The sequence below is a fragment of the Panthera leo genome, chromosome A1, assembly GCF_018350215.1.
Source record: "Panthera leo isolate Ple1 chromosome A1, P.leo_Ple1_pat1.1, whole genome shotgun sequence".
NCBI lineage: Eukaryota > Metazoa > Chordata > Mammalia > Carnivora > Felidae > Panthera > Panthera leo.
In genome coordinates this window covers 143,058,263-143,083,808 of record NC_056679.1, presented here as the reverse complement: position 1 = coordinate 143,083,808, position 25,546 = coordinate 143,058,263, and the positions used below count along the sequence as shown (strand labels likewise).

Sequence of the window (25,546 nt, the reverse complement as noted above, 5' to 3'; positions counted from 1 at the left end):
TGGTGGCTTTGGGGGGACATTGACCGGTCGGAGGCCAGCTTTGTCATCTGGTGACCCTCCTCCCATCCCCACATACAGATATCAACATGGGGTGGTCTTTTCTCTGCAGACTTTTAGTTCCTCCAGAGAGGGATCTTCCAGATGCCTCTGGCGGCTATAGATGGCCAGCTGAGGCCCATCTCCTAACCAGGCAGGAGAAAGCAGCCAGGGGCCGCCTGGTTCTGAAGGTAGATTGTAACTTAATCCTCCAGCGTTCGGTGTCACCCTTGCCCTCCTCTTGTACTTGCGCTTAGATTCCAGATCCTTTCTGACTTGTTTATTCCAGACAATGAGCCTCTAGGTTCTTGGCTGGACAGGGGGCGGGAGAAATGGGGGGGGAGGGGGAATCTGTCGCGCCTGTTTGAGACGTTTCGCACTCTCCTTTGCAGCCTCCGCCTTCATCCCCACCTTGCAGGGGAGGCGGTATCTCCACACGCCAGGCCCCTCTAGCTCTTGGCCAGTACTCCCCGCAGACTCTCCGGCAGCTCCCTCCCTGGCTGAGTCATTACTCACCCTGCTTCTTGCAGACGCTGACCTTCCTTGTCCCTAATTTTCTCTTTTGCTCTTCTTGATTGCTTCACTGTCATGGTAGGGATTTAGGAAGGAGTGTCAGTAAAAGCATGTTTCAGTCCATCATATTTAACCAGAAGTTCTTTGTCATTCTTTACATTTTTGGATGTTTTGATTCTTTAGGATTGTATTCCCACAGAACATCAGCAAATAGAAATTCTGCATTTTTCAGTGACACCCAATTTGCTCTACAAAAAGTAAAGCATGAAGGTAAGGGTTTGTTTTTGTTTTTGTTTTTTACTGTTAATATAAAATGTTGCCTCTTGTGTAATATTCCTTTTGTGACATGTGAATGAAATTACATTCCCTTAAAGAAGTTTCCCTTAAAGAAGGAAACATACAGGATTATTGCTGCCTTTCAGATTGTCCAGGAGCAATCTACTTCTAATCTCAGATGTTCTTGCTTCTAGCTTCCTCAAATCTTTGAGGTTCTTTGTGGGAAATTTTGGTATCCTCTTTTCAGGAGTATATAGCTAACGTTTACGTATGTGCAAGGCACTCTTCTATTTAATCCATGTAGCCACCGAATGAAGTTGATATTACGGTCTCCATTTTACAGATGAACAGATTGAAGCATGGAGAAGTAATCTGCCCAAATTCACACAGCTCAGCTAGGTGTCCTGAGTCGCAGATGTTGACCACTGTGCCATATGCCATGTTGCAACATCTTTGTATGTCACGAACTTGTTAAAGACCTGTCCACCTACTTCAAAGGAAACTCATGATATTAAAACACAGAGGAGTTCCTGTCTCTCCCTCTCTCTCTCCACACACACACACACACATCCACACACACACACACACACACAGCGAATTAAAAGGAACAGAGAACTGTGTAGACCAGAAGTTTGAGATGAGTTTTTTTCCCCCCATTGGAGCACTAAATTTGCTCTGATTTCCTGGCAACTAATGAAAAAAAAAAGTGAAATGTTAGATTATATGGTTCTCATTGTTTTGTAGAGCAAGCATGCAAATTATTTTGCAGAGAAAAGTTTTTGGCAACTGAATTCTAGAAGCAATTTCTAGAATTCTAATAAAAGAATTCTATATTAAGGTTTTTTAAAAATCTTTTTTATTGTGAAATGTAATACTTACTCAGAAAAATACATTAACATAAATGTACAGCTGACTGAATTGTTGGAAAGAGAGACACCACCTCCCCCCACCCTGGTCAAGAAATAGAAGCTTCACAGCCCCAAAGAAGCTCTCCTTGCCCACAAACATGACCATTATCATAATTTTTATGACAATCATCTCTTTGCTTATTTTTTTTTACAGTTATACTACCTAAATAGCACACACACTGTATTTTTGCCTGTTTTTTTTTTTTTTATCTTGATATGATTAGAATCACACATTATTCTTTTTGGCTTCTGTTGTTCAACTTTATGTCCGTGAGATTCATCCAAACTGGTCTGTGTAGCTACGTTCATTTTTATCGCACTATGGTACTTGACTCTACTTGGCTGTACGACATTTAGGACTCTCCCACAATTTGGCTACTCATTAGCTGGTGGACATTTGGGTTATTTGGGTTGTTGGCTACTATGAAGAATGCTGCTGTGAGCACTCTCATGTGTGTCTCCTGACTGAAGTGTGTGCATATATCAGCCGGGTCACAGGGCAAACATAGAGGATGTTTTTGTAGAGGATGCCTAGTGGTCTTCCCAAATGGTTGTACCATTTAAACCACCGCTAGTAATGTATGAAAGTTTTCTAAATTCTTTTTTTTTTTTTAATTTTATTTAATGTTTATTTATTTTTGAGAGAGACAGAGACAGGATGTGAATGGGTTAGGGGCAGAGAGAGAGAGGGAGACAAAGAATCCGAAGCAGGCTCCAGGCTCTGAGCTGTCAGCACAGAGCCTAATGTAGGGCTTGAACTCATGAGCTGTGAGATCATGACCTGAGCCGAGTCGGACGCTCAACCAACTGAGCTACACAGGTGCCCCCTGAAAGTTTTCTAAATTCTTGAGAACACTTGAAATTCAGTCTTTTGCATTTTAACCATTCTTGAGGGTGTAATGGTATCTTAGTGTTCTCCTTATTACTTGTGACGTAGCCTTTTTTGTGTGCTCACCTTTTGAACCTCTTCTATGAATTCACTGCCCACTCAAGCTTCATGCCCAGGTTTCTACCACATTGTCTTCTTTTCCTTATCAGTTTTTAAACAGTGATAGCTGTTACAAGTTTAATTTTTACCTGATACCAGTATATAGAAATTGTTGATACCCAAATACTAAATCTTATCAAGTAATTCTTACTAAAACTCTTAATAGATTTTTTTTAATTTTCTACATACATAACCATAAATGTGCCCAACACTGTCATTTTCTTTCTGATCCTTCACCTTTTCTTTTTCTTGCCCGACTGCAATGTTAGTTCCCCTGATAGGGTGGTGAAAGGAAGCAGTGACAGAGGCCACCCTCGTCTTCTTCACAATCCGAAAAGGAGGCTCCATTGTCTGGTAGTGCATGAGGCCTGTTTGTCACTAGAAAAGAGAAATATTAGAGCAATGTTTATGGACTCTTCACTGCTTCAGGCTGAAAGTGATGCTTATTACTGCTTCTTTCATTTCATTGGACAGACAGGACCAGTTATGTAGCTCTTCTAACTGCACGGGTGCTAGCAAATGTAGGGAGAATCTGTAGATTACCTGGTTAGCAGAACCGTGACAGAGGATAAGGGGGGACCTACTCAAGGATGGGTGGGACATCCTCATGAGATGATATCTACATGGAAACCAGAAGGATGATGTATTCATTTCCTAGGACTGCTGTATTAAAGTACCAGAGACAGGGTGTCTTAACCAAGAGAAATTTATTGTCTCACTTGTGGTCTTTAGATGTTAGAAATCCAGAATCAAGGTGTCAGCAGGGGTAGTTCATTCTGAGGACTGTGAGGGAAGGATCTGTCCAGGCCTCTCTCCTCGCCTTGTACATGGCCATCTTTCCTGTGATTATCTCTCCACATCATCGTCCCCCTATGCATGTTCATATCTACATTTCCCCACTTACACAGATACCCTAGTGGATTGGGGCCCACTTTAACTTGACTACCGCTGTAAATACCCTATCTCCACCTTCTGAGGGTTAGGCCTTCAACATATGTACTCTGAGGAGACAGATAAGTTGGTCATACTAAAAGGGGGGGAGAACAATTCTAGGAAGAGGACAGTTTGCCTAGGGCCTAAGATAAGAAACAGATTATTCATGTGGCTAGAACTCAGCAAGCCATGGGGCTGGTAGGAAGGGTCAAATCACAGCCAGCCTCGTTGGCAGTCCATAGGAAGACTTGCAATTTTATTCTAAGTGCAGTGGAAAGTAATTGGAGGTCTCTGTGTAAAGAGATGTGATCTAACCACTCTATGGGTGGAGAATATTGGAAGGTGACAAGAGTGGCCACTCAGTTAGGAGGCCAGTGCAGTAGTTTAGTTGAGAGATGAAGGTGGTCTGGACAGAGAGTGATGACAGATGAGTGTGGTAAGGGACAGAGAAAGCAATGGAGGGAGGCCAGATATAATTTGGAGCTAGGCTTCTTAGGACTTGTTGGAGAATTGGATGTGGAGGGTGAGGGTAAGAAAGACAGCAAGGAGAACTTGCAGTTTCCTAATTGCAGAACTGGATGAAGTGTGGAAGATGGGCAACATGGGAAGGGTTGGGCTCAAGTTTTGACAAGATGGGGGTCAAGGGCACCATTCTGGACATGTTATATATGAGATATGCATGGGGCATCCAAATGAACAGACCATTAGGCAGCTGAATACATACAGATCTGGTGTTCTGAGAAGAGGTATAGATCAGAAAAAAGAAAAAACAAAAACAAAACTGGGAATCATCTAGACACATGTCATTTAGAGCCATGGGAAAGAGCATGGCTAACTAGGAAGAGAAAACAGTTATGAAGAACGTCTACGAACATTTAGAAATAGGTCTGTCTTCTTATCAACCATCCATGAAAGCCAAGGTATAAAGTCATTGTACTTGTATCTAATGCAGTGACTCACTGAACCCCTAATGCTGGGGTTGGTGAGGTAATAGGTCTAGTAACCCGCCTCCTGAGGACTCAACATAATGTGATACCACAGCTGAGATAACACGAGAGATTTATAGTTGACATTAGAAAACCTTCCAGCAAGTGCTGGGTGTCACAGTAAACTTATGGTTGCACTTTATGATGGTTGTCGGGCAACAGAGTTAACATTTCAAATGGTGTGGAACTGACCCATATATCTGCCCAGAGGTGGGTCACAGAGATAGTTTTAAAAAGTAATTTTAAAAAGTAATTTTTAAAGGTGGATCTGAACCACTGAAACACTTGAACATTTACTCAGAGAAGATCCCACAGGTTTTGGTTTTTCTTTAAGCATGAAAACGATCATTTTGGCCTACAACATGGCTGGGATGTTGGTGCCAACCGGACTACTTCGACCATAGAACCATAGTATGGCTTTTGCACAATGGAATTTTGTGTGTGTGTGAGGTTTGAGAGACAGCACATGCGTGCATGTGTGCATGCTCACGTGGGAGAGGAGCAGAGTGAGGGGGAGAGAGAATCCCAAGCAAGTTCTATGTCAGCACGGAGCCCGATGCCGGGGGCAGCTTCATGAACTGTGAGATCATGACCTGAACCGAAATCCAGAGTTGGAAGCTTAATTTACCCACCAGGCGCCCCGCATAATGTAATTTTGAAAAAGATGATGTCACGATATGCTCTTGACGGCTACATGTGGTGAGTTTCTTCCCATCTTGTTATTCTTCTCCCAAGTCACTTAATGGTGTTAATTTATTCTTCTAGCTTAAGTATATATTTACACACTACCACATACACGAAAATTTAAAAATTCAGAGTAGGGCTTATTCTAAATCTTTCATAAGAAGTTTTAAGAATATAGGATTGATTCCTGCCAGACTTCGTTTTCTTTCCATTAAAAAAAAAAAAAAGGTCGCAAACAACTTAAGGTTTCTTGCACTTTTCCAATTTCTCATCATCATTGGTTACAGAAAACCTCTGTGGATGGAGTTCAGTGCCTTTAGGGATAAATAACTAATTGTTCGTGGTAGTAAACTATTCCAACAGAAATCAACTAGCAGGTTTAATTGATGTAAGGCTTTTCTTCAAAAACCATCATATCCATAGTCTTGCAATGACTTGATTAAAGCATTAAGATTACTTCAACATAAAGGGTCTCCAGATCAGAGAGAGAGAGAATATGCAAGGCATTTACTGAGAGTTGAAAGAGCTCAAGTTGGCCCCAGTCAGTGGGGATGTTGTAGAATCATGTGGATAGAAAGAAATTGCTGAGACTAAAAGTGTCAGCATCTGCAGTTTAGAGACCTAACTGGATGGAAGTGAGACAGAGAACTGTGTAGGCATATATGTATGTGGGGATACAGATGCTCCTGTGACTCCCCTTGTAGAAACTGTGTTGTGGGGAACAAGTTTCCTGCATCTACACTGCCTATTAGCCCTATGACTAACCATAATTATAGTCCGTGACTGACTTTATTTGAAGTCACATCTTGATGCCTTTGACTTTTTTCTGCCTGTTGAAAATTTTCATTGGTTTTCTCTAGCACATCTCAAAACAGGAGACTCAAGTCTAGTATTAGCTTAGAATGAGCTCTTTTCACAACAGTCTAAAACTAAAGCTGAACACTAGTTGAACCTTATAGGGTTAAGAGTGAAATTGGAAGTTGCTGTGGGGAATAATGGGTTAAATCAAAGCTGCCACTTAGTAGCCGTCACTATGGAGAACATCTAAACCTTTTTATTCCTTTTCTGTGCCTCAAATGAGGAATAACATTTGTAGAATTGTAAGGATTATATTGACTTCTCTAATTCTTCCTCTTACACCTTTTTAAAAAATATGTATTTTTAAGAGAGTGTGCAGGTGAGCAGGGGAGGGGCAGAGAGGGAGACAGAGAATATGAAGCGATACTACACTGACAGCAGGGAGCGCAGGGGCTCAAACACCAACTGTGAGACTGACCTGAGCCAAAGTTGCATGCTTAACCGATTGAGCCACCCAGGTGCTCCACATCTTAACTTTCTTATTCCCCTACTTCCAGTGTTCTAAGAATGTTGACACATAGGGATGGTCATAGTTGCCTACATGCTTTCCAAATTAACAAGGGATGGAATTTAGATGGTGTCGATGTAAGAGAAACATTTTAGGCAGACACGTACAGGTAGGCAGGAGATGAGCATCTAAAATGGAAACAGTAGGACTAAAGGCTTGGAAAGGAGACCAAAGTCTGCCCACTGAAAGCTTTGTATATTGGCGCATGTTTTACTGGCCAGAGGCAGGAAGTGTAGGACTGTACTGACTGCCCTGCAAACCTGGCCATTGGAATTAGTGACAGGGATGAATGTGAAATCAGAAAGACGCTTAATGCCCTGAGTATATGGAGTCATTCATAGCAACTGCCAAGAGCAGATGGAGGAGGCAAGAAGAAGAGAGGTAGCTGTGATTTGGAGAGACCCACGTGAACTCACACTGATTTTTGAGAGTGTGCGCCCAAGTGAGGGGCCGAGAGAGAGGGAGAGAGGGAGCGCAGAGCCTGGAGTGGGGCCTGAGCTCATGCAAGAGGATCTTGTTTTCTGGTTAGCAACAGAGTTGTGGTATCTTGTCTCTGTGCAAAGGGTATCCATGTAGTAATGTGGCAGAGGGACAGACGGCTTGGGAAATATGATCAAACTTTATTATCCATCAGTAACTGTTAGCATGTGATGGAATGTTGCTATTTTTGCACCAAAGAATCTCAAACCTCTCCCAAACAGCTTGAGCAAAGAATTCACAAGGTTTTCAACCAGCTTATGGAATTCAGCAAGGTCAGGATGTGGGACAGTTGCAAAGGACTGAGGAATTCTGTCGGGCCGAGATTTCCACGTTTTGTGTTTTTTTACCTGTCGTAGTAAAGGTGGCTAGTCCAACAGAGGGGTCACCCACTGAGGCTACCCTTAAGCCACCACACCATGACTTTCCTAAGGATGAACTAGATACTAGGATTCTTCTGAAGTGTTAAGAGTTTAATTCAAGAGGCAGAGGTGATAACTTGTCAGTTTGGCTAGATGTCCTCTAGTAATCAAACCCTTCGGGCTAGTTTCTGATGTATGTGCAGACAGAACACATGGAATTAAGGCCCCTTCCTTCAGAGAAATTTCTCACTTAATACAAAATTCTGAAGCTGGAAGAAGTACCAAATTCTACTGTGTTCAGCCTGTCATTTTAAAAATGGTAGTTTGGGGAAGGAACAAATCACTTAATACCAGCCTGTGAACCTTTTCACATAGCCCTAGTAATAAAAAATCAGCAACAAAAATCCTCTAAGGGGGCAAAACTGATTTCAACTGCACCGGGAGAGATGGAACTGGAGCCCTTATTCAGGGACCAGGGTACCATCTGGGATCTAAGTCCCTTTAAGGACACCTGCCCTGAAATGTGTGCCTTGTGTATGTCGGGGGCCGCATCAGGTCAGCACTGGATAAGGGTATCTGCTGGGTTCCATTTAGGTCAGTCCCATGTTTAAGTGTAAAACCAATAATCTCAATTTAAATGGTCACAAACTGCTTGCTAAAATGAAAGGTATTTAAAGACCTTCCAACTTTGAAAGCCAACATTGCCCAACGATGTGGACAGCTTTATAGATCACATAAATAAGGCTGTTATTACCACAAATTCAGCTACCGTTAAAACACTTCATTATAAATACTCAGGAAGAGGCACTGGTACAGGGGTACACCATCTCTGAAGCCTGTTTATCATCTTATAGCAAAAGCACACCACCAATGCATTTTTTTCTTTTTAAGTGTATTTATTTTGAGAGAGGGAGAGAGAATCCCAAGTCGGCTCCGCACTGGGGAGGAGGGCTCGAACCCACAGATGGTAAGATCATGACCTGCACCAAAATCAAGAGTCAGGCGCTCAACTGACAGAGCCACCCAGGTGCCCCACCGATGTTATTTTAAACAAACAAAATGAAGTTAACTCAATAAATATCTTTTATTAAAGAAAAAGAGGAATATTGTTAAGCACCAAAACTGTATGTTGTTACATTGCATGTACAAGAGAAGGTGACTGCAATACTTGCTGTACAAGTACTTAACTCTGAAGTCTTAAGTGTAAAAAACAGGAAATACAAAGCAGTAATTACAATGCAGAAAAGTTGCACTAAAGAGCAAAAGGCAACAGTCAAAACAATTATTGGAGATTTCAGAGTATTGCTATAAATGCCTGCTTAGTTTTTTCTTTGTACTTTTAATACTTTAAAATATTAATGGAGCATATAAGTATTGTAAATTTGCAAGAGTGGCATTTACAATACACTGTGCCATCTAATGTACTTCCATCTAATGTACAGTGTTAAAGCCATCTTTAAAAGCCAAGCACAATGTGCTAGTGTTTTGCTTCTACCATTATAATATTGCACAAAGCTAGTAAAATAGTGAATTGGTCTGCCATTGTAATTTTCATTGAACCAGAAAGGCTAAAAAACATGTCAGTTTCATTAGCCCTTATGGGCTTTCATCATGCAAAATGATCTGTAGCCTTCGAATTTTCACAAACAATATATATATTATGGTTTCACACTTGGCAAGACATACAGTACAGTAAGAAACTCAATGAGACAGTGTTGATTCTGTCCGAGTCAAAGAAGTCAGAAGTCACTGTCTGGGTTGTATCGTCTACCCCTCTTGGTTCACAATTGAAGGGAAAATGCCATCTTGTGATCATGAAGACTTCTTAAAACCAATGTAATTAGTATTGGGAAAAGCTGTAACTTGTTACACTCTTTGATAGTTAACCATAGAACATGCAAGTTAAAAAAAAAAAAACCAAAAACCCAAACGTCCCTTGTTAAAATTCAGCTCTATAACCAACACCCATACCTTTCTGTATACATCTAAAAATCACTTTGCACAGCCTTTCCTATCCACCCTTAATTCCCCCAAATTGAGGCACTCTTATAACCGACTTTAAAAAAAAAAACAAAAAAAAAAAACAGAAAAACTTTCCCTTACCTCTCAAAACAAATGACTGCTTTGAGATTCAGTGTGAAAGAGCATTGATACAATATTTAACATGTCAACCTCAGAGGTATTTTCTGTACATGCACCTTAGTGGCATAATTAAAGAGGGAAGGGGAGAAACATTTAGAAATTTGGATTCTCAATTAAATTCCTCAAATACCAAGCTGTACATTTACTGTGGGCAAAACATTTTAGAATGAACACATCTTCAAAATAACCCAATGGGCAAACATTTCTCTCTCTCTCTCTCTCTCTCTCTCTCACACACACACACACACACACACACTCACTCTCCAAATTCCCTCTCACCGTACAAAAAACCTCTGTTTACATACATGATAGTTTAGGCAGCAATATAAACTCATTTTTTAAGAAAAGCTTTTAAATTAGATTATTTATAGGATAAAAAATACCATTGCTTTATTTTACAAAGCAATTTAAGCAGAGGTTCCTCCTCATGTGCTTTAACTAAAGAGCACTTTGTAGCAAAGTTCAGAAGTAACTACTGAATTGTTCAGCAGCACTAAATCAATGCAACACGCTCCAACAGTAAGGTGCTTCTACTTTTTTTACCTCTTCCCTCTGAAATCAATCGTGCTGGCCCATCCTCTAGCACTAAGCATAGCTCTTCTAAGCAATAAAGGTGAAATAAAATCTGTTTATAATGCACATTTAACTTTACATTATCATTTAAATTCAGTGCAAGAGTTAGGGACAACTTATTAGGGGTTTCTGTTCTCCTTATCAAATGGTTGCATGTTAACAATGCATCTGCCACGATTTTTAAATGTTTTACAGCTGTTCAAGAAGATTTCTTAAAATAAACCTGGTAAAGCATATGAAATTTCAACTCCCTGATAAGGCCGTCATGGACCCATTAGTGCTTTACAGATTGCTATCTCATGATACTTTTTTTTTTTTTTTTTAAACCTGTACTTAGTGAAAGAAAAACTTGCCTTAGGCTAAAAGCACGGATTCACATTTATACACAAACTCAATGAATGCAATTAAAAAATGGCATCTTAGGGAATGTATAAAATTGTGTTAATTGTATCCTGGTCCCATTCCAAACAGAGGATGCTGCCTGTTCATTTTTGTTCCACTGATATATGAGTTTTAATTCTTGGTGCCTGCTATGATCTAAGTATGCTTTACAATTTAACACTCTTATCGCAAAGTGGTTGTGCCATGTTACCTAATATTGGTACACAGTTCAGCTTCGTAGAAACAAGGATTTCCACCCCCACCCCCCTCATTATACAGAGTAAATGAAAGTGCTGAAGATTTTCTATGGTTTCACGTAATGAGAAAAAACCCACATTCCCGCTGTGGAAATCCTACACCTGATCCACTCTTAGAGCTGTGCCTAGTTGTTTTAAAAATACACATTAAGAAATCTTTCAGTTCTGCAATGAAGAACTAGGGAATGATTGTTTTCAATACTAATCACCAACTCAAAACCTATAAAACATAGAGCAAACAAGACAACTGCTCATCTTTTAAAAATCCTCTTTAGCCAGGCCTTTTGTCACACTGCTACCCCACAGTACCCCCCATATTGGAGATGGGTAGGAATACGTTTTCTGTGTGCCACATTGGTTATATACACAACAGTTTGAGTATTAAGTGGCACTCAAGTGGGCAGTAACATTAGCCTTACAATACCCCCAAGTTATCTATTTGTTTCCCCACTTAAAATATATTGCAGTCTAGACTGATAAATCAACTCGTAAACTGATTCGGCATAAGCAAGCAGCTGTTTGTGTATTCTTATGACAAATGATACACTGAGATAAAACTATCAAATATTTTAAACCATATAAATAGTACAGGCAAGTCCAGTACTTGAAACATGATCACCTGTAAATGTCATCCTAACTAAATATATAAAACCTTAATGTAAAGCGCAAAAATGCTCTTTTTTTTTTTAAGGGCAGGTGGAGAAAAGGGGAATTTAACCATGCTTACATAATTTTGTTGGGTTCCAAAACCTCCTTAAAATTAACAGGTTGGGGGGAGAAAATAAAATTAACACGAGGATTCAACTGGTAATGTCATCTTGGACAAATGGACTGGAGTTATTTGAAATTTTAGCATTATTTACGAGAACTCCAAAGGATGGTGATCTGTACTAACTTCTGTGGAAGGAGGAATCGGAATCTTAAGGACAGAAGATACGTGTACTGGAAAAGTTACTCAGCAGAGAATAAGCACAGCTGGTTGCTAACAAGACCGCACTTTAACCTGCTCATCATCAAGTGAGATGCCCTTCATGGAGTGCCACAGTGGGATGTGCTCAGAGGTATGGATGCACCTCCAAAGGATTCACAGGGGTCTGTACCCCTCCAATATTTGCCAGAGACTTACTAGAACATGGCTGTGAAAGACAAGTCCCAAGACCCATTTCTAAGAGAACCTGTCTTTTGATGGAATCCCAGCTCTAACACTAAATGGGGAGCAATTCCTGGCATAGAAAAATCCCAGTGCTTTTGCTGTACGTTTAATATTAGGTTCTCTTGTATTTTTCAGAATGTCAATGGATGAAAAAACGAACTGATCCATAAGCATCCAGAGGTTTGAAACTGATACGTGATTTTTTAAAGGTTTGCAAATTTGCTTAAAAAAAAAAAAAAATCAAACCAATCAGTCTTTGGTTGAAAAGAATGCTTCAGTTCTGTACTGAAGGAAACGGGAGGAGGGGAGGGTCCACACCCACCTCCCCACTGTGAGATGAACATTAAAATATATATCTCATGTACAGATGTAATCTTCCAAGATAAGAAGTGGGAATAAAACATGAATAAAATATGAAACATGTGAAAATGCTGTGCAAAAGCTCCTACTCATCAGTAAGCAGGAAGTTTTCTCAATTATTTTAAAGGAAGTAACATCTTAAAGGGACAAATCTGTGAGCATTTTTTTTCTCTCCATGAAAACCACTTTATACACGTTCAAGGACTTTTACTCTAGGACTGCTTTTCTGGGTCTAGGCCAGAGAAATGCCTCAGAAAAAATAAAAGTTCTTTTTGGTTCCTCAGTCCTTAACTCCCTTCATATAAAGGCCAACATGTGTCTTATACAGAATTACACTCTACAGAATACTACAGACTGGGTCCAACAGATCTACCTTCGGTCAAGCCCCCAGCAGTCCTGCTGAGAATTCATAATGGCTCCTTTCACATAAATGCATCTTTCAGGACTCCAATACAGCAAAATCAGCACCTAGAACTTTATACCTATGTTTTAAAAAGTCTCCTGACAGTAACAAAGGCTCTCTCCCAAAATCCCACTCAAAACATGTGAGGACAGTAAAATCCCAGCCCAGAAGGCTTTTCTGCCTGTCTAGTTTCTGCATTATTTGTAGAGCACATTTCACTGCGGAGCGTAACAAAGAGAAACTTAAATGTGCCCGTTACAAAGATTTAAGATCAGCATCCCTATTATTGAATCCTCTTTTTTGATTCTCAATAGGAAAGTCATGTTGCGTTACGCTAATCAAGCAATCGTTCAAACAAAAAGACTAAAAATAATTTGAAATATTATCAAGTTACAAAGTATTGCTTTTCATACACAAAGTTGCACATGAAATTCAAACTATTATAAATTCACAATTATGAAGAGCTATTTAAAAGCATGGAAATTTTTACTTCAAAACCTTACAAAGTGTAAGAGTGTGTGGTCTTTTAAAAATATGCCATGGTAAATCTATCATGTTGTGGTAAACACATTAAATGCATCTCTGTGGTTATGTTATCTTTTCAGATGTTGAACATCTTTAAAATGTGAACATTTTCAGTGCATTTCCACCTGATTCTTTCCAATTCCTGTCCTATAGCTATCATGATACACTTCTTTTTCAGAGTGCTGCACTATTTATATAAGCTGGTATGGAAGAGGTGCTGTCTTTTCAAGCAGAGGACTATTCAGTGCACTTAAAGATGGATTTCAAAGCAGACTCAATACAGCTCACAGTAGATCTCTGTCAACCCAGTGTTCTTCCAACTCAGAGCAACCCCTAGCTTTACTGGCCACTACAAGGATGTAACTGGGTGGACAGGAGGGGAAGGTGCTTAAAAAAACCAGGCATGTCCAGAAGGCCTTTTCTTCACTGCATCAGGAGCACTGCACATCTAAAACTCATGTTAACCACCAACTACTGGAATGACTGGAAAAGTGATAACTTGCCAACTGTGCCTCCGTTTTTTCACACCACTGTGCCAATACACTTTGCATCTAATGGAATCCAATTGGGAAATCGCATGTTTAAAATTTTGTTTTCCAAAACAGTAAGAACTGATCTTCAACTGAATTTTTTCTTTCTGTTGAGTCACCTGTTTAGAAAAAAAATAATACAATGTATTAAAAAATGATGGCTTATTAAGGTCAGTGTGTATATATATGTTCCCACACAACTTCTCTAACACCCAGATGAACACTGATAAATAGCTTAGAAATACCCATTTGTAGAGATAGCATACAGGAGACACTTTTTTTAAAAAAAGGATACATTTCTATTCGTAAAACAGTAAAAATGAAAACAAAATAACCTGAATATGGATTTTGATCACATAAGGTTGTAGGGTAGATTCACTTTTATTTCTTCTACTAACATTTTATGTCAAAACTATATGGTAAAAAGGAAAAAACAGTCTAAAATATTGGCGTCAAACTGCCAGCGTAGTAAGAATTGTTAAATGATATTTTAAAAATTCACTAGACTGTGAGTTTTTGTTCTATTGCTATTTAGAGGATAGCATTAGTACTGGTCTTTAAAGGGATCCTTGTGGTAGGGCTTTTTAAGTTTCAGAATAGTTGTGTTTGAGATCCATGGCTTACATATGGCATAGGAATAATTCTTTGAAAGACCTACTTGGCAGATAAAAACAGACATGCGTTATTAGTTCTACGTTATTTAATACTATAGCTACATGTGGCTTTTGAGCACTTGAAATGTGGCTAGTCTGAGAAAATGGATTTTTAATGTGATGTAAATTGAAATCTGAAGCAGCATAAAATATTTGTTCATTAAATATAATTTTATTGTTTTGGTAAGACATTTCACATTTAACCACTGAACACTTATCATCAACACTGAGATGTGCTACTAGTTAAAATACACACTGGATTTTGAAGACCCAGGTACAAAACAAATGTGAAATACCTCGTGCATTTTTTATAGCGATAACATGTTGAAACATACGATTTTGGATACATCATATAAAATAAGTATTAATGAAATCAATTTCACGTTTCTTTTTACCTTTTTAATGTGACTTGAACTGTTTAAATTCCATCCATCCCTCAAACTGTATTTCTAACAGACAGTATTGTCATAGTTACTTCATAACTTTATGAAGGAACCCACAGAAAACAAAATAGAAAATAAAAAGCTTATATATGTATTTCATTCCGTTTAGAAATTTCCTTCAAGGACACTATTACCTATGGCTATCCCAAGTAGAGTTTTCAAGAAAGACAAAGCAGAACAGGATATCTTCACTTTCTATTTCATGAAGTTTTGAGAAATTATTTTATTTATTTATTTATTTAACAAGAGACAAGAATGTGAGCAGGGGAGAGGCAGAGAGAGTGAGAGAGAGACACAGAATCTGAAGCAGGCTCCAGGCTCTGAGCTGTCAGCACAGAGCCCGACGCGGGGCTTGAACCCATGTATGTGAGATCATGACCTGCGCTGAAGTCGGGACACTCAAGCAACTGAGCTACCCAGGGGCCCTGAGAAATTATCTTCTTTGAAGAGCTAATGGTTTAAAATCTTAAACTAGGGGTGCCTGAGTGACTTGACCAGTTAAGTGTGCAACTCTTGATTTCAGCTCAGATCATAATCTTACAGTTCATGAGTTCTAGCCCTGCCGTTGGGCTCTGCGTTGGCAGTGTGGAGCCTGCTCAGGATTGATTCTCAATCTCCCTCTCCCTCTGCCCCTCCCCCCTGCTCTCTCTCTCTCTCTCTGAAAAAGAAACAAAATCTACAAAAAACTGATTAATAGGAAATACAAATTATAGCCTGTTTATCCATCTGTAGAGAAGCCATCTAAAAGTTCAGTCTTTAAAAATGATTTCCCAAGGGGCACCTGAGTGGCTCAGTTGGTTAAGTGTCTGACTCCAGCTTAGGCCATGATCTCACAGTTCGTGGGTTCAAGCCCCACATTGGGCTCTGTGCTGACAGCTCAGATCCTGGAGCCTGACTTCGGATTCGGTGTCTCCTCCTCTCTCTGCCCCTCTCTTGCTTGGCCTCTGTCTCCCTCTCTCAAAAATAAACAAACATTAAAAAAAAATTTTTTTTTTTTTTTTTTTTAATGATTTCCCAAGACCACAAGACAAGGCAGTGAGAATAGCTCCTTTATCACTGCCTGCTCGAATTGGTAGGGATTACAGCTAGTCTATGGTTTGCTTCTGGTGTAGGATGCATTGTTTTTTGTTTTGTTTTGTTTTGTTTTTAAGTGACTTTGCAGATATCTGAGCTCATACATTTTCTGGGACCATTTCATTGTTTCTCTCAATATTCTAACACATACAACAGTCATAAATAATCGGCCAAAAAAAGAGTTTTTACGCAACTTTCAAAGTGATATTCATCCTGGGCATATTCTTAACACCTGCTGTAAGGGTAAATTAGCAGTCCAAAGCTATAAATAACCATGGAGGCACTTGGACATACAAAATGCTGCTGCAATGTCTATGTCTTGGGCAGGATCCGGTGAGATGGCAGAAAACAGAAATGATGGGCTGGCCTGAGCAACAGCAGGTGGGTCACATACCCCAACTGGGCTACTGTGGGCAGCTGTATCAAAAGGACTAAACACTCGCTTATATGAAGGCCCAATCTGTGCTAAGATGGTAGTTTTAGGCATAGGCTTAGCAGCTCACTGAGAAGCTTCAAGCAGGAGACAAGACGACAGGTAACAAGCACTGTTAAGTGGGAGACAATCTACAAGACTGAAAAAGATTCCCAGTCACACACCCTGAGTCTCTAGCACTGAGTATACACAATAATATATTTGCTATCTTCTACAAAGCATAGTGTACATATGTTAAGAACAAATGGTTTGAAATTATTTTGGAATTCGAAAACACTGAATCATACAACATGATAATTAGGGCCTCTATAAATAACAGGGGGAAAAAGATACCAACAGCCCAATACCCATGGCATAACACTGGTGCTATCAAATGTTGTCTGGAGCATAACCACTTATTGAGATTTTTCACCCCCATTTTGTTAAAGCTACTGACAGTAGATCCTGAAGGGAAGTGGTACAGATGAGAGTATAATACAGGAACATCTAAATTTTCCTGATGGCCCCATGCCCAAAAGGAACAAGTGAAACTGCTTTTAGTAGTATTTTATTTGATATATCCAAAACAGTATCTTTTAGCATGTAATCAGTATAAAAATCTTAATGACATACTTTACCTTTTCTGTATGGAGTTTTCAAAATCCACATGTACGCCTGCATATACCTCAGATCTACTCAGAATTCATGGGAGTGAAAGCCAGGAATCTGCATTTTTAATAATCTCTCAGGGAATTCTTACCATCAGGCATGTTTAAAAAGCACTGGCTAATAAGTAAGTTTATTATTCCTTTATCTATTCCCCTTCCAGAACTATGAGTCTTCCCCAGTTTGGTGAATATTGTGAAGCCCACAGAAACAGTCCATCAAGAGAGCAATTAAGATGCTTAATAGAATATATCTGCATAGTTGCATTACAGTTTGCACAAATAATATAATTTCAGTTATGACTAATATCAGTTCTCTATATACTATATATAGCATGTTATCTTTACTGACTCTATATTTAGCAGAATTTGTGCCACAGTACTATGTAATTAGCTTCCTAAAATGTGGTAGAGTAACAACTCTATTACTTTAGGAAAATGTCCAATGTGTAACCAATACCATGGGCATACCCAATAAGGTATGCATACACTTATTACATGTTTGTTGTTTTAGCTGCAATTTTATCTGGATTATGCAGTAACTGTGATAAGCCTTAAAATGATAATTTTAACCTTAATTTTAAAGGCTTAGAAAGCTAAATAACCAAACAATGCAGTAATTTTTCTGGATTGATCTCAGACAATTCCTCTCTGGGCAGCTAAGCAGATATCACAATTCAAGGGAGCAAGCACCTGAGTGGATCAGTTGGTTGGGGTCCTACTTCAACTCACATCATGATCTCACAGTTCCTGAGTCTGAGCCCCACATAGAGCTCTTTGATGACAGCTCAGAGCCTAGAGTCTCCTTCAGATTCTGTGTCTCCTCCTCTCTCTGCCCCTCCCCCACTCATTCCCTCTTCCTCCCTCTCTTCTTCCCTCTCTCAAAATGAACATTAAAAAAAAAAAAAATCAAAATTCAATATATATAACAGTTTGTACCTGAAATACTTTGGTGAGGAAAGAGCTTTTGGGTTTTAAAGTAAGAGTAAGACTGCCACCTTACTGGAATCAGTCTATCCTCTTTATTTGGGCTATACTGTAGAAATTTTTAATGAGCAGGTATAAACCTGGCATTTATATAACTATCTTTGAAAAGTGCTTTACTGTTTGTTAGGTTTCTAGAAACTACACAAAACCTGAAGTTTACAGATCTATGGTTGATTCTATAGCTGAGCTATATAACAATAAACCTCATCAATAAAATATAACAGACCTCATCATCCACTATTAGTGAATGCTACTAAAGAAATTAAGACCATTTACTTGTTAGTTTTCCCAATCTGTGCAGGGTAAAGCCTCCTCTTCATCCTCTGACTCAGGGGACGCTTCTTTGATTCTTCTAAGAGCTTCATGGATGCTCCGTGTTAGAGGATCTGTGTCAGGCAAAAGTGTGAAGGATTCTCTCAAAACTTCCTTCTGTACCTTCTTCAATTTCACCCCTTTCCGTATTTGTGCCAAGATATTATTACTATCATCTTCATCAGGAAAAGGAGGCAGAGTTCGCTGTTCAACCTTTTTCAGATGAAAACTACCACGCTTCAAGGAAGCTAGCACCTCATCCATGGGTGAGCTCACTTTATAAAATGAAAGAGAAGAATTACAGTTAGGATCACAATTAGAGTCAAACTGATAACCTCTAGACTTTAGGACTGTGATAGCCAAGGACAGTGAAAACAAAATGAACCAGGAACCATGGACAGGTGTGCCAAAAACACATGAAATACCAATTGTACTTGTTTTTAAAAAAAAAAAAAAAAAAAAGCCGGGGCACTCCTGGATGGCTCAGTCGGTTAAGCCTCCAACTTCGATTCAGGTCATGATCTCACAGTTCCTGAGTCCGAGTCCCAAGTCGGGCTCTGTGCTGACAGTTCAGAACATGGAGCCTGCTTCAGATTCTGTGTCTTTCTCTCTCTCTGCCCCTCCCCCGCTCTCTCTCAAAAATAAAACCTAAAGGAAAAAAGCCAGACTCAACTTCCAAATTAGTATTTTTATAATTTCCCCTTAAGACACCTAAGCAGACTGGGAGCTGGGAGGTAGTCTTTAGGAATTTCATAGCTGAGACTCCCAAAGGCACCAGCACAATCTAAATTCAGAGAGCAATTTGAGTTACAAATGTAATTTTAAAGAACTAAGTTTTGATCCAGTATGTTTTTTTTTTTTTTTAAAGAGATTTTATTTTGTTTTTGTTTGTTTTTTAAGTAAACTCTACCCCTGATGTGGGGCTCAAATGCACAACACTGAGATCAAGAGTCACATGCTCTACCGACGGAGCCAGCCAGGTGCCCCTACTAGGATGATTGTTCTGTTTTACCATTTAGTTGTTTTACATATGAAATTCTACTCCAGTTATGGTAAGAAATATTTTACTAAACGGTCTCTCAGATTAAAATGTAATATGCAAATTGTTTTATATAATGTTCTCCCAATGAAAGCTACAGAGAGGGATTATTCTCTGTTCTTTTCAAAAAGAGATTTATTAAGGCATATCGGACACACAATAAATTGTCTATATTACTATCTTTCCTCCTTTTTTTTTTTTTTTTTATACAAAGAGTGTATCAAGGCCCTCAATAAATATGTGACCAAATGTTGCATGGTCCTGCCAAAGCCATCTTAGTGTTGACAGCCCTTCCCAACTGTCTTACTTTTTCTGTGAATACTGTGCTTGTATTTCCTAGGTTTAAAATCAGATTTTGGGGGCACCTGGGTGATTCAGTTGGTTAAGCATCCAACTCTTGGGGTGCCTGGGTGGCTCAGTCGGTTGAGCGTCCGACTTCAGCTCAGGTCATGATCTCATGGTTCGTGAGTTCAAGCCCCGTGTCAGGCTCTGTGCTGATGGCTCAGAGCCTGGAGCCTGCTTAGGATTCTGTGTCTCCCTCTCTTTCTGCCCCTCCCCCGCTCATATTCTGTCAATCTCTCTCTCAAAAATAAATAAGCATTAAAAAAAATTAAAAAAAAAAAAAAAAAAAGCATCCAAGTCTTAATTTTGACTCAAGTCATGATCTTACGGTTAGTGACACTGAGCCCTGCATTAGGCTCTATGTTCACAGCAAAGAGCCCGCTTGGGATTTTCTCTTTCCCTTTCTCTCTGCCCCTCCCCTGCTTGTGCACATGTGCACTCTCTCAAAAATACATTTAAAAAATGATAAAAATGAAGTCAGATTTTCTTAACACAAAAGGAGCCACTTACTATGTATTACCAGTTAGATTAAGTACCACCTCAGAATATATAATTTTTAAAACATCCCTAAGAGCTCAAGAAGGTACACATTTGTGTCTAGGCTCATTTGTTGATGTGGGTTGGTAGAATTCTGCCAGGCTGTGACTTTGAAACCTATTTGCAATCAAATAATGCCCAAAATAAAATAACGTTTTAAGCTTTGTTGGGTCCTATGAAATAAAAGGGCCTTTGATTATGACTCACTTTACTCAACAGATTAAAAATGTGTTTCTAACTTACCTCTCCTCCTCTGCAAACCTTCAGCAGTCTTTTTGAGCTTCTTCCTGGCACTGACCAGCTGACTACTGTCAAAGAGATGTGCTGAGGGGGCACTCGCAGACTTGGGGATCCTCTTCTCGTTCGCCTCTGTTCTAGGCAGACCTTTCTCCAGTGTCTCTGGGGAGGTGTCTTTAGCAACAGGCAGAGGTGGTGGGGGGGGAGGGGGAGGAGGTGGTGGCGGGGGAGGTGGTGTTGGAGGAAGAGGTGGGGGGAGTGGATCTATGGTAACGGAACCTGGTTCGAGGTCAGTATTATTCAAAAGTGGAAGAGAAACAGTGGGCGGCAGTTCAGAGGTAACACCACTGAGAGGTAATGAAGCGGCTTCAAGTTGTGCTAGCGAAGTATCTTCAAGGTGTGCGAGGCTTTGGGCTTCTGTTTTGTGTGATGACCCAAGCTCGCCTATTCCTTCCTCTGCCTTTGCACTTTTCTCTTCTACCTGTAGTGCTCCTGGCAGAGAGTCACACTGGTCCTCACAGGGCACAGGACTGGCTGTGCTTCTTCTTCTTGCATGAGCCAGTCGCAATCTGGTTGATTTAAGTATGACTTGGCCAGGGTACCTCTAAAAAAAGTAGAAGTGATTGTAACTTGTCAAATTAGTTTACAACAATCTATGAACTGATGGCTATTTTCTCCTTCAGGTCCAAGATGTTGTTTCGGAGCTGTTGTGATTTCAGGGGGAAATTCTTTGATACGGTTATACAGAAGACCAGAATACCAAAGCATAATCCCTTTCAACAGCCGTCATCCAACTCTATTTGCTTATCAAATCTTTTATCAAGGCCCTATTCCCTCTTATCCACTTAAGAAGTCAACTATTCAAAATTACCACAGGATTTAAAAAAGATCTTTAATTACTGAAATCACTAGCTTAAGTGGAAAAATAATAGCAATATAAAATATCAAACATCAATGCTATTGGGGCGCCTGGGTGGCCCAGTTGGTTAAGCGTCCAACTTTGGCTCAGGCCATGATCTCGTGGTCTGTGAGTTTCAGCCCCATGCCAGGCTCTGTGCTGACAGCTCAGGGCCTGAAGCCTGCTTTGATTGTGTGTCTCCCTCTCTCTCTCTCTTTCCCTCCCCCATCTGCACTCTCACTCAACATTAAACATTAAAAAAATGGTTTTAATATATGCCTTTGGTATATACTAAGCTATGGAACTATTAGTTTCTTACATGTATCTTCAAATGCTTACAGATTAAAACATTAATCTTTTTAAAAAGTTTCTTGGCATTTAAAAAAAACCTCTCAAAACAGAATGTACATTTTATGATGGAAGGAGAGGGAATAAAATTTTTCAAGTACTGATATACATAACTCTCATTCTTTTATTATAATAAAACCTAGCATTAATGGATTTGGTGAACAACATTTACTCAACACAGGGTGGTCCACAACCACCATATACTCTCTTCACTATAATACTACAAGGATTTCATCAAGAGCTTCCTGCACCTATAAGGTGATCCCTCGGCACAGACAATGGAAGTAGATTCCTGAGCACTTATGACAACTGCCAAACCATTTCTGACGTAAGCTGATCCATTCTCTAATTCTGCCACTGGTCCCTCCCACAGATTACCACCGTAAGGTTACTGAATGTGTTCTGGTGACAAGTTCATGCCTAAAATGGACAGTCACTTGTGAGCCTATTAATTTTATAAAACTCAAGAAGAATTCAGGTTTGCCAGAGGCCCTGACCACTCCTCTTACACTACTAAAGTGGAAGGCCAACGGCACAAGAATATTAATTCCAGATACAACTGGAAGAAGGGTAGCCCTGTAATCGAACATTAATTTAAAATTTTATTTTCTAAATAATAAAAGGGAAAACCAAGTTTTTATCATAATCTTATAACAGGAGTGTGTATGCAGCTCTGCTTAAAAAGCAATGAAAAACAACAGATGGGCCATACTTTTATTACCTGTTTAAAAGTTCGAAGTCTGTCCAAAGTTCTTTGTCTCTCTTGGCTAACCCAGGCACTTTTTCTTTCTTCTTCATCATGTAATTTTTCTCTCTTCTGATAAAAAATTAACAGTAATTCCATTATGATGTGTCCCATTCATTTTTATTATTAATAGGGAAAAAAAGAGAGCTCTCCCAGTTAAGTAAAATGGTAACTCCAATGAATGATTCATTAAACAGTGTTTATGGCATGAAACTACCAGTTTTAAATAGAAATCATGATTTTAAAATCCAGAATGATACGCTGACAAAAACAATACTGTTTCATTTTTGCATTTACCCACAATTAAAGATGTTTGCGCTGAAATAAAGTCAAATTTTCTCTGAACTAAAATTGTTCCTGTAGGGTTGTGGCTTAAACAGCTTAAGTGTAAAATACCTGTAGCTGCTACATTCTGCTAAATTAAATAGTTGACCTTAAAAACAAAATCAGCAACCACCTGGCCAGTAATTTAGACACTGCACATTAGTTCAACCAACATAACCAGCAGCTAGAAAAAGTATCTTGCATTTTACATGAATCACTTGGCTCAATATCACCCCTCAAAGTTGGGAGTTATCAGCACAGAAATTTAAAAATTTTTCCCATGTTAATGCTAACTAGTGCAGCAACTGTGGAAAACAGTATGGAGGCACCTCAAAAAATTAAAAGCAGAGACTCCTGAGTGGCTCAGTCCAGGGAGCCACCCGACTCAGTTTCAGTTCAGATCATGATCCCAGAGTCGTGGGATCAAGCCCTGCATTGAGTTCCACACTCAGAGGGGAGCCTGCTTAAGATTCTGTGTCCCTCCCTCTGCTCCTCTATACCACTTGTGCATTTTCTCTTTCTAAAAAAAAAAAAAAAAAAAAAAATTAATAAAAATAGAACTACTGTATTGTCTAGTAAGTAATTCCACTGCTGGGTATTTAACCAAAGAATACAAAAATACTAACAAAAAGAGATACACACCCCTATATTTATTGCACCATTATTTACAATGGCCACATTATGGAAGCAGCCCAAGTGTCCATTAATGGATAAAGAAGGTGTGGTATATATACATGGAATGGAATGTTACTCAGCCACAAAAATAATGAAAATTTGCCATCTGCAGCGACATGGATGAAGCTACGGAGTATAATACAAAGTGAAAAAAAAATCAGAAAAAGACAAGTATCATATGATTTCACTCATCTGTGGAGTTGAAGAAATTTAAAAAATGAGCAAAGGAAAAAACACAAATCAAGAAACAGACTCTTAACTACAGAGAACAAACAGATGGTTATCAGAGCAGGTGGGGGGGGTGGATGAAATAGGGGATTAAGAGTACATTTCATTTATCACGACGAGCAGTGAGTAACGTAAAGAATTGGTGAATCACTATACTGTACACCGGAAACAAATAGAACAGTGTATATTAACTATACTGGAATAAAAAAAATTCTCTATACTGTTCAAACAATGAAAAGATATCTAATTACATCTCATTTTGCAGAATATTAAAAGGCTATCGAGCTATGCAGATAGGTTTGGCTTTTATTCCTACTTTGTTTTAAAAACTTGGAGATACCTCCTACAAGACCAGTTAATGTTGTGTGCACAGGACAGTGGTCTCCAGTGTGTCATTAACTTGTCTCTCTTCCATTCATCCTGTTCAAATTCAATCTTCCATTATTCCCTTACATTACTACCTCTCTTCTTCCCCACCAGCTCCTCTAGTCAGAGTTACTGCTTCATTTGTCGTGGATGACCACATAGGAATCTACAGGTCTTCAGGCACAAAGTGAACATCCTGTTTCAGAAAACTCTGTTGCACACTCATCACTGGTAAAGTCACTAGACTTCCACAATAAACAAAGACTGAATATTCAGGCAGAAGATGGGTTGAGGGAAGGGAGACCTCACGCCTCTCGACAGCAACAACATTCAATGTTTCCAGAAGTTTGACAGAGAGAAAATATGGCACTGTGACCTAGACAAACTGTTTCTGACTTAGAAAGGAAATGGACAAGCATTCCCAAAATATGCCAGAACACAGTATGATGACCATGAAACGTTCCGGAAGTAGTACCTGCATGAACGTTAACTAACTCCAAGAAAAATCAAAATAAAGTCAGGAATAGAAAAGTTGTGATAATCTATTTTGGTATTGATTTTTTTTCACGTTTTCCTGTATTGCTTTAATCTTTTATAATGATGATGCATATCTCTTTATAAACACAATGAGGTTTCTTTTTAAAAACGTATAGGAATGGTAGAGAAGCACTTTTGCAAGCCAGTAATTAAAACTGCTCATAATCGAAGGATTTTTAAAGAGTCAAGAAATTTAGAATGTTTTTATAAATATATATATATATATATATATATATATATATATATATATATATGTATATACACATACACACACACACACACACACACACACACACACACACACATATATATATATACATACACACAGCAAGATAATTACTCAGAAAAAAATTCACCTTGCTTAGATAATAGGACAGTATTACAAAATATTAACTAAAAAGCAAGAAAACTTCATCAATTCACAGAGTAAAAAAGATAGCATGTAAAATACCATCTAAGAGAGGGGCACCTGGGTCCCTCCGTCAGTTAAGTGTACAACTCTTGATTTTGGCTCAGGCCATGAACTCATGGTTTGTGGGATCAAGCCCTGTACCCGGGCTCTGTGTTGACAGTGCAAACCTCCTTGGGATTCTCTCTCCCTCTCTCTCTGCCAACCCCCCCCCCCCCCCACTTACACTCTCTCTCTCAAAATAAATATTTAAAAATATACCACCCAAGAGAAATGGTAGGGGAAAAGCTGTTTAAGATAAGGAAATACCATTCTTCCATGAAATGCTTACCAATTATGTGTCAGCCAGGCCCTATATTAAGCCCTAGGAGAGAAGCAGGAATGAGTAAGTGGTGGTGAGGTAAGTGGCAGGCATGTTAAGCAGAGAGGGTTAGCTGTCAAGCACCAAGGAAGAAACTGACC

The 25,546-nt window shown here is 39.2% G+C and overlaps 1 protein-coding gene and 1 long non-coding RNA gene across 4 annotated transcripts in view; one reads left to right on the top strand and one right to left on the bottom strand.

Moving 5' to 3' along the window:
- LOC122222050 lies at positions 1 to 24,633 on the top strand. 2 transcript variants are annotated; one of them, XR_006203580.1, is made up of 3 exons: positions 1 to 227; positions 733 to 819; positions 24,253 to 24,633. It is a non-coding gene; the product is annotated as an uncharacterized LOC122222050 (long non-coding RNA). The 2 variants fall into 2 exon arrangements; XR_006203581.1 differs by lacking the exon at positions 1 to 227 and adding an exon at positions 394 to 627.
- The window catches only part of JMY (junction mediating and regulatory protein, p53 cofactor), a 105,074-nt gene continuing 82,460 nt past the window's right edge, over positions 2,933 to 25,546 (bottom strand). The window contains exons 8-11 of one of the 2 annotated variants that reach the window (XM_042942033.1): positions 22,522 to 22,617; positions 20,561 to 21,158; positions 18,364 to 18,674; positions 8,595 to 13,972 (exon numbers count right to left, since the gene is read on the bottom strand). In XM_042942033.1, the coding sequence (XP_042797967.1) occupies positions 18,367 to 18,674; positions 20,561 to 21,158; positions 22,522 to 22,617 (1,002 nt within the window). In that variant the 3' untranslated portion in view covers positions 8,595 to 13,972; positions 18,364 to 18,366. Of the gene's footprint in view, positions 3,100 to 8,594; positions 13,973 to 18,363; positions 18,675 to 20,560; positions 21,159 to 22,521; positions 22,618 to 25,546 lie in introns of those variants that run through there. The other variant, XM_042942036.1, reaches the window with a different exon arrangement.